Source organism: Bison bison, unplaced genomic scaffold (assembly GCF_000754665.1).
Source record: "Bison bison bison isolate TAMUID 2011002044 unplaced genomic scaffold, Bison_UMD1.0 scf7180017864302, whole genome shotgun sequence".
Classification (NCBI taxonomy): Eukaryota; Metazoa; Chordata; class Mammalia; order Artiodactyla; family Bovidae; genus Bison; species Bison bison.
The window spans coordinates 8,293,154-8,302,530 of NW_011494874.1; the positions used below are offsets into that span (position 1 = coordinate 8,293,154).

General features: G+C 45.9%; 1 protein-coding gene across 1 annotated transcript in view; it reads right to left on the reverse strand.

The window, feature by feature from the left end:
* GLRX5 (glutaredoxin 5) overlaps positions 1–9,377 on the reverse strand; it is a 9,645-nt gene continuing 268 nt past the window's right edge. The window contains exons 2-3 of the mRNA XM_010851432.1: positions 9,321–9,377; positions 1–455 (exon numbers count right to left, since the gene is read on the reverse strand). Coding sequence (XP_010849734.1) covers positions 277–455; positions 9,321–9,377 — 236 coding nt within the window. The 3' untranslated portion in view covers positions 1–276. The remainder of the gene's footprint in view (positions 456–9,320) is intronic.

Here is a 9,377-nt window from a genome sequence, read left to right on the forward strand (position 1 = left end):
TCCTGAATCAGGCAAAGAGCAAAGGACAAAACAAGAAGGAATTTTGTTTACAACAATCTCGTAATGCAACATTGATTATGACAGTACAGTGTTTACGATTATGTTCGAGATAGGATCTTCCTTGCCCAAACACCAGACACGCTAAAATCACTTGGCTGCTTACAAACTGGAGGAGCCAGCGCAAGCAGCCATCTGAAGACTGGGAACCTGAACAGGTCAGGCTTCTCTGGTGGTGAGACGCTGACACCAGCAGCCCCTCGCCCGGGCTGCCTTCCCTCACTTCGAGTCCTGGTCTTTTGTGTCATCTAAGAGGGCGGAGCGGATCCCCAGCTTTTTCAGTTCTTCTACCAGGTCCCCGTTCTGGTGCATCTGCAGGAGAATGTCACAGCCCCCCACGAACTCGCCGTTAAGGTACACTTGCGGGATGGTGGGCCAGTTGGAGTAGTCTTTAATGCCTACGGGGAAAGAACATGGAGGGTCATTGGAATGAGCAAAGATGAACCTGCATGACGACACGTCTCCCTGCTCTGAGCAGAACACCCCGTGTCCCTCCCTTGCTCCCCATCCCTGGGGACAGCATAAGCTTTAGAGTCCAGTGAACTGCTGTTTAAACCTTGACTCTTTGGGACTTGCCTGAAGGTCCAGTGGCTAAGACTCTGAGCTCTCAAGGCAGAGGGCCAGGGTTCAAGGGTTGCCACACGCTGCAACTAAGACCCAGCACAGCCAAATAAATAACAAAACAAACAAACAAAAAAACCCTGACTCTTCCAATTATAAATAAACTGAGAGGCCTCCATCCTGTTTCTACCTTCATCCCACAAAGTTTTTACGAGAATCAGGTAAGGAAAACTCTCATAAATGACCTGACTCACAATTGACCCTGGATAATGGCAGAGTACTTGATTAGTTAATGCAAGTTACACAAGACACACAGGTGATATTCCCTGTGCCTGTGCCAGCCACGTTGCAAAATAAAAAGAGAAATGCCACAACTTCAATTCCAAATGGACGACTGAGCGTGGGCCCATCACAGTGACTCACTGGCAGACTGGGCAGCCCCCACCGAGAGTTCTTCATGCCTGTCTTGGTTGGTGAAGCAAGACACTGAGTCACTCGTTTTTATCTTGAATGATTCTCTTAACCGAGCAAAAATCCATCTCCTGTGTCTATAGACTATGGCTCTGGCCCTATTCCGCCCCTCAGATGGGACAGCTGAGCTGGTTCAGCCCAGAACTCGTCGGGACTGAGGAAAATGAAGGGAAGGCCCAGGGCTCACAAAGGCCCATGTCCTGGGCCAGGCGCAGGGCCACAGGCCAAGGGAGACCCCCTCCCCGCACTAACAGACAAGGATGGTGGCTCCAAGGACACAGCGAGATGACGCGCCTCCTGGGACAGGGCAACCATCTGACGATTCTGTTCAGAGCTGGGCCATGAGGGCGATGGTTACGAAAGAAATGTGGTTTCAATCTTAAGACATTAAAGAAAACAAAAAAAAAACCTTTTCTGAGTTCCTCATCTTTTACTTTCTTTTTGACTCAGAGCCTGAGATTGAAGTGTACTTTTTTAAACATACAAATAAATGAAACAGAAAAGTCAACAGATTCTTCAAGCAAAAGATCGTATTAGGCAAATTTTAGAAATCGGTCAAGTGGTGGTTTTATGTAAACAAACAATACAAAACCTTCTGCTTGATGCCCCGTCGTTTATTATCAGATGTGTCTGACCAAGTAGGATGGCCAATAGGAGTTATTTTACAAATAACAGTCCCAAGATACCCTATGTTTTTCTCTTTTAAGTCACTGCCTCCTAAAAAAAAAAAACCAGCAACTTTGCTCACCAGGACAGCGCTACAAGGTTGCCACTGGAGAGTTTTATCTTTCTTCTGCAGACAGACTTCAAGGATGAAGAAATGGTTACAACATTATAGGCTCTGAAAAGTTCCCTTCGAAGCCACTCTGGGTTTCTGTTTTTTAAAAAAAAAGTCAGCTGGAGGTTTGGAGATTATCAATAAAGGGCAAATTCCACGAACCATCAGAATGTCTTCATACTGGAATACTCTGAAGAATTCAGGTTGTTCATTGCTCTGATGCTTGGTACTACATAAATAATTACTTAGCATTAAGTTGTGTGTTTGGGATTTTTTTTAAAAAACCCTATTCTCAAACACAAAGAGACTATCAGAATTTACTTATGTTTCCAATAACTCATCTTTTTTAAATTTATGACGGGGAGGATTAGGAATCATTTAACATGAACTTTTTACCTCTTCTAAACTTTCTTAAACATCTTTTACATTTATGTACACAAACCATTTATCTGCACAACACTATGGTTTTTTTCCCCCAATTAATAATACGTGCATTAAGCTTTCCATAGCAATAAATATGTACTGATTCTTTTGGTGAACGCCTGTAATTTTTTTTTTTGCCGTGCCTCGCAGCACGCAGGATCTGTTTCCCGACCAGGAATTGAACCCAGGCCCCCTGCACTGGGAGTGTAGTCTTAAATCACTCGACCGTCAGGGAAGTCCCAGTGCCTACAATTTTTGAAACACTCCAAAGGTGAAAAAGTTTGCCATCTGAAGGCCACCCACAACCACATGTTTAACCCTAAAAAGTATGATGTTTTAAAATATAACCTTTGTTGAGTAAAATAATGATTTGCTTTCATCAGTTGTGTTTATGCTCAACCATGGTTGTACCATGCTCAACCACAGCATCAGGCTTGTCCCAGTCACTGAAGATCATGTTGCTGCAGACCATGCAGCCCAACGGCAAGGAAGGAAGGGAATCCACTCTTACCACCAAAACTGCCAAAACAAGTGGGCTTTGGACCACCCTGAATACCCAACACAGTCACGTGCAAGGGACACTGATTCCTTGCAAACCCCACGGCCCGTGACTGTCCTGATCACTTACACTTCAAGAACGTAGGAGAACCCACCTCAGAGCACAGGATGGCACTGTGACAGCCCCCACCTCAGAGCACAGGATGGCACTGTGGGATTCTCCAGGCAAGAACACTGGAGTGGGTTGCCATTTCCTTCTCCAATGCATGAAAGTGAAAAGTGAAAGTGAAGTCGCTCAGTCGTGTCTGACTCTTAGCAACCCCATGGATTGCAGCCCACCAGGCTCCTCCGTCCATGGGATTTTCCAGGCAAGAGTACTGCAGTGGGGTGCCATTGCCTTCTCCGACAGTGCTGACAGTTTATCATAATTAAACTTACCTGCTTCTTTCATTTTTAGATTATCAAGTGTTGTTGGTAGCTGATGTCAAAGCAAAGCTCTGACATCTTTCCTAAAAACGATGCCATTTTCCATGTTTTAAAAAGTCTGATTACAAGTTTAAATATTAAAGGAAATACCCAACTGCTTCTTAGAGAGTGAAGTGAGAAACTCCCAAAAACAAAACACTAGAAATCATAAATTGGAAACTAAAATTCTATGAAGTCACAATCAAGTATGGCTAATTTTTCTCACCCTTTAAATTTTCAGTGACTACAATGTAAGTGTGAATATTTGTGTAGTTCTTGCATCTATCGCTTGGAATAAACCAGAGAGCAATTCTTGAAAAATTAGAAAATCATAGCCAAGAATGGATCTTAATGATAACCATACTTTATAGATGATAAAATGTGATTCTGTTTGTGACAGAAAATGCTGAATGCAAAGTTACATAACAGGTAAAACCAGGACTGAGACTTAGGAGTCTCTTACAAAATCAGTTCTACATACAACCACTGCTCCACCAAAAATTTTAATATTCCAAAGTATCAAGTCAGGGGAGAAAACGTTCTAGAAAATTCCCTTCCAGAACTTTCAAAAGGTGCTTCTAAAATTCTTGACATTTCAGAACACTGGACGTCATTCCTGCTTTGGACAATCAACCATAGGAGCACCGTGATTGCAGTTTTCCTTTTTCCCGGTAGATTTTCAGGATGGGAGCTTCAGAGTCTGATGCAGTTTAATTCCAACTCTGCCAATTAGGGGACTCTACTCCTTGGTGAGGTGACGTCACGTCCTCTGGAGTCATGTAGTTCTCCATATTCCCTAACTTAAGAGTACTTAAGCACTTAAGCAGGTAGGACTGCTTGAGATAATGTGAGCTAAAAGCATCAAAAATAGCAGAGCTTCAAGAGAGGAAAAGTAAACCAGAGTGCCAAGAAGGAACCAGGAGGAGGAACTGGCAACTCGCTCCAGTATTCCTGCCTGGGAAACTCCATGGACAGAGGCGTCTGGTGGGCTACAGTCCACAGGGTCACAAAGAGTGGGACACGACTGAACGACTGAACAGGCACACAAGAGGAACAAGGCTTTGGTTCAGGGGTCAGCCTGGCTGGCTGGCTTGTAAATACAGCCTCAGGTAAATCGCATCTCTTAGCCTTAAAATGGGAGTAACTCTGCCTCACAGATTTATTATGAAGATTAAATAAGTTAAAATTGGTGAAAGGAATTAAGCTCCCACAGTGCCAGGCGCCCTGTGGCTACCCTCTCCATGTCAGTATCCTCTACCCATTCACAGTGATGCTCTTCTGACAACATATGCAGCAGAGAAAACAGGGAAAGAAAGCGGGGACACCAACGAAGCACGCCATGCAGCAATAAAAATACCATCTCCTGAGCTACGGCTTCCTGAGTTTCATACTCTTACATTTTTCACACTCTAATCTCGTTTCACCTTTACAGAGGTAGGTATAACTATCCTTATTCTACAGATGAACAAATAAGGGCTCTTAGGTTAAATAACGTAACCAGTGTCACAGAGCTAGCATATGGTGGAGCTAGAATTTGTGTCCCGGTGCCTGGGAGTCCAAAGGCCAGGTTCTTGACCACCAGAGGTGGCCTCTGGCCAGGGGCTGGCATCAGTTACTCCTGCCCACCTGTGAGCCCCACCTGCATGACACACAGATCTGCAATCCCTGGGACCGCGTCACATTTTGAACATTTATATACACACGGGGCATTAAGTCACAATTACCTTTTTGCAACCGGTTGCTGTTTAGTCACCAAGTCATGTCTGACTCTTTTTCGACCCCATGAACTGTAGCCTTCCAGGCTCCTCTGTCCATGAGATTTCCCAGGCAAGAATACTGGTGCAGGTCGCCATTTCCTTCTCCAGGGGATCGTCCCAATCCAGGGACTGAACCCGAGTCTCCTGCATTGGCAGGTGGATTCTTTACCACTGAGCCACCTTTTTGGCTAAACATTGTCTTTTCTTAGATTCAGTCAGATTAAATACCTTTAGATCTAATTAATTTTTTAACCATAGCTTAGTTTCCCATCACATGACACAGTTGCTTTCTTCAGTCTGCTGCTAAGAGACCAAGATCCTTTCTTGCCCACTTTTCATTACTACAAAGAAGTTGCACATCCTTACAGGAGTCTCCGAGTTCACAGGCAGGGGACGGTCTCTCCAGCCCAAGGGGTGGCAAACCACAGCCTTCGGGCCAAGTCCATTCCAATTCCTTGTTTTTATAAGTAAAGTTTTATTGGAACTCCGCCTCTCTCCTTTGTCTAGGCGTCGTCCCTAACTGCAGTACACTGTAACAGCAGAGCTGAACGGGTGCCAACAGAGACCACTGGGCACCCAAAGCCTAAAGTATTTACACTCTGGCTCTTCACAAAGGAAGCTTGTCAATCCCTGCTGTAGACTAAATACCTGAGAGTGAAACAGATGGGTCTTCAGGTCGGTTCATCTTCAACCTGCCCGGGTACTGAGAGTTTCTCCTCCAGAGGGTGGGCACACGTTATCTCCCTGTCTGCAGCATACAACCCGCCCTCCACAGACATGTACGCATACTCCTGATCTGACTTCTTGCTAACATCATAGCTTTACTACGGCCTTAAAGTCCTGGATACTGGCGAGGCTGAGTGTATTTTCAAATGCTTAAGAACCATTCGACAAAGGATGATGGTTATTCATTCAACAGACACTGCTCTCTATGTGAAGAATACAACAGTAATCTGAATAGGCAGAAATTCCAGTGTCCATAATGTTTTTACGAGCATGGAATAGAGTTTATGATAAAATGATAAAGAAAAGAAGCAGTTTTCATTGAGACACTCACTGAAAGCTCGCTTTGCACAAGTAACACACACAGTGCTCCGGGAGTCACAAAAGACACGTTCCCCGCTCTCAGGAGGGCAGAACGCTACATATAGACACGTGTGATCTCAACTGTACTAAAAAAAAAATAAATAAAACTGTTAGAAGGTAGATCCAAATGTTAATAATAATGGTTTATGGTTTCCACCAGAATTACAGTGGATTTTCATTTGCTTTAGGTTTTCATCATTGTTTTCCAAGTTTCTCCCATGAGCACATGTTTCTTTTGCAACCGAAAGTAAAGACTAGTCTTTGTTAAGACCAGGGGTGGGATATGGGTCCCTATCCCTTTGGGTCCCCCACTGTGGTTGTCTTCGATGTGTGCTCCAGGTTTTAAAAAAGGAAAAAAAAAAAAAAAACTTGAGGAAGGACAAAGTGCAAAGCTGCCTCACAGTCACCCTGGTTCCCTGGGTCTCAGGTCTCAGCCTGACACCTCTGGGCACCACACTCCACGGACCCAGCGCCCAGAACCAGGAGACAGTGTCTGAGAGTCTTCCTCCAGCTTGGGCTCTTCTGGCACAAGAAAGCAGGAAAGGCCAGTTTTGCAGGAGTCCCTCTCCGGTTGTGCTTTTCATTCTGTCTGCCCTCTAGGGAAAGATTGAAGGCAGGAGGAAAAGGGGACGACAGAGGATGAGATGGTTGGATGGCATCACCGACTCGAAGGATATGAGTTTGAGCAAGCTCCGAGAGTTGGTGATGGACAGGGAAGCCTGGCGTGCTGCAGTCCGTGGGGTCACAGAGTCCGACACGACTGAGCGACTGAACTGAACTGAACTCTCCTGTAACTAGAAGTGACCTTGGGTCTGGGAAAGGTGCACAGACATATCCTTGGTTGGCAAAAGCAAGCATCAGACAGCCTGTCAGTCTCTCACGATAAACTCAAAGCTATGGCAAGCAAAAAGATGGAGTCTTCAAGTTTCAAAGCCTCACCCAGGCTAAACTAATCCTCGCTGTGAAAACCTGCTTACACCGCCCTGCCCTAAGTCTGGAGGTTGAGACTTACACTAATGCTTACTTTTCTAGGCAACAAAAGACATGTATTATGTTCAATATACATGTAACACATTTACTAACGAAAGTAATGGTCTGATGAAGGTCAATGGTCAAGACATTTAAGGGTTAAATTCCTGTTGCTATGGTTTGAACACTTCAGAACAGAAGACTGAAAGTCAAACACAGAAGTGTTCTTAGCAAAAATATTCTCACTCCTGCTCTTACTTTAAGTTCACTGGCCAGACTGCAGAATGGCCTACCTCTGGTTATATTTAAAAACATTTTTTTTTAAATTGAAGTACAGTTGATGCATAATGTTTCAGGTATAGAGCAAAGGGATTCAGTTATACCATCTACTGGTTATATTAAACAGGAGAACTGAAAGTCACAAACCGGAGGCTCTCAAAACTTTATGCTAAGCAAGATAACAACAACACAACTTTTTACTAAGGGCCATAGTGGCGAGGCAAGGTCCCAGCTGAGACTGCAGTTACTCCTATCTTATCTTATAAGCAGAGACACCCTGCTGCTGGATGAAGACTGTAGCTCACCCTGTATGTGAAAAAAGCCAGCCACTTGGTAGCATTCCAGTAGACCAGGAAGGCAAAAGGATCGTGGGCATAATTCATGGTAGTATTACTTTTTTTTATTTTTAGTCGCTCAGTTGAGTCCAACTCTTTGGGATCCCATACCTTCTGGTAATGCTAAGCTGCCTTCACTCCTCATTTCCACCCACCAAAACCAAGAGTTCTATAGGGATTAGATAACGTGGGGAAAAACACTTTTAAAGTCATAAAGTGCTAATAATAAAACAGCTACCACTTAGTGGGTGCCTTCCCTGTGCCAGGTGAGATGACGGGCACTTTGTAAAAGTTTTCCTTTCTCTTTGTTCCTCACAAAAACTTTGGCACAGATGGTTTCATTATCCTCATAATATTGAAAGGGAAAATGCAGTTTTGTGACTTGCTTCAGGCTGCAGAATGGATTGGCCACAGGATTCTAACCTGAAGCCTTTGCCTGACACCAGCCTGTCTCGTCCATGTTGGAATGACGATGGTGGACAACTTCAAATGCAGAACAGCAAAATACAGAACTTGGCATGGAGACTACCACAGAACTTGGTGCCTTAAAACTCTCTCTAGGACACTGTCACTAAACAACCTCAGGAAGACTCAGGGAGAACTCAGTCACTGAAAAGTCTAACTGGAATGCCACCCTTTAGCAGGTACAGGGACAGTCCCCCATTTCTCTGCCAACCCCATCCACCCCAGCCAAAGGGCAGGCCTGGTTTTCCAGGCAAGAATACTGGAATGCGTTGCCATTCCCTTCTCCAGTCCTCCTACTCAACGCACAGCAAACAGAAGAATGCAGGTAAGGTTCACAGCAGGAGACTCAACAGCAAAGCTGCTAATTAACTGTCAGGGCCCTCCTCCCTCCCTCCAGAGCCAGTGACAAGTCACAGACTCTGCAGACTGCCCCAGAACCTGACTGGCTCCTGGAGCTGCCAGCTTGAGTTAGCTAGGGCTCAGGAGTCATTCCTCGTCCCGCTCCCCACAAACCTCTCTAAGATACCCTATCTCCCACAAATCCCCCCCATCCTTGAGTATCTGAACATGAATTTTCATGTCTTTTTCTCCCACAGCAGCAGACGTCAGCTAAGTCCACTCCAAAAGCGGAGTCAAACCCCTCCTTGTAACCAACGACAGAGAACGGTCCCTGACCACCCCCATCCCCCAGCCTTGAGGCACGACAGGCCAATCTCTGAACCCCCGAGCCTCAAAAAAGGGCAGCCTCGGCCCTCCCCGCACCATCAACAGTACCTGCCCCTTATTCACCGGACAGGACACTCCCTCAAATTGTCCCCAGGTGACTACTCCTTAGGGCCTCTTCCTGTATCCCTTTGCCCCACTTCCCCACTCCTGCAAAGCTGGGAGTCGGGCTGCTGACCATGTTCCTTGGACTCACCCGAAGAGAACTCGCCCTGAAACGCCTATTGCAGCTCACAGTGAGAATCGGAGAACCGCTAGGACTTAAACCCGCTGCACAGGCTGGCCCAGAGCCCCAGATCTTCAAAACCCAGTTTCAACTCGATCGTGCTCCCACTCTAGATGCTCTAATGCGGTGTGGAAACCCGTACCCTGACCGACCGCCCGACAGACCCTCGGCCCCGCAGAGCGGCCAAGGGAGGTCGCCCCCCAGCCCCGCCCGCAGCCAGCCCTGACCTTGCCGGAGCTGGGGGTCGTCCAGCACGTTGTAGGCCGCGTAGTCGCGGACGCCGT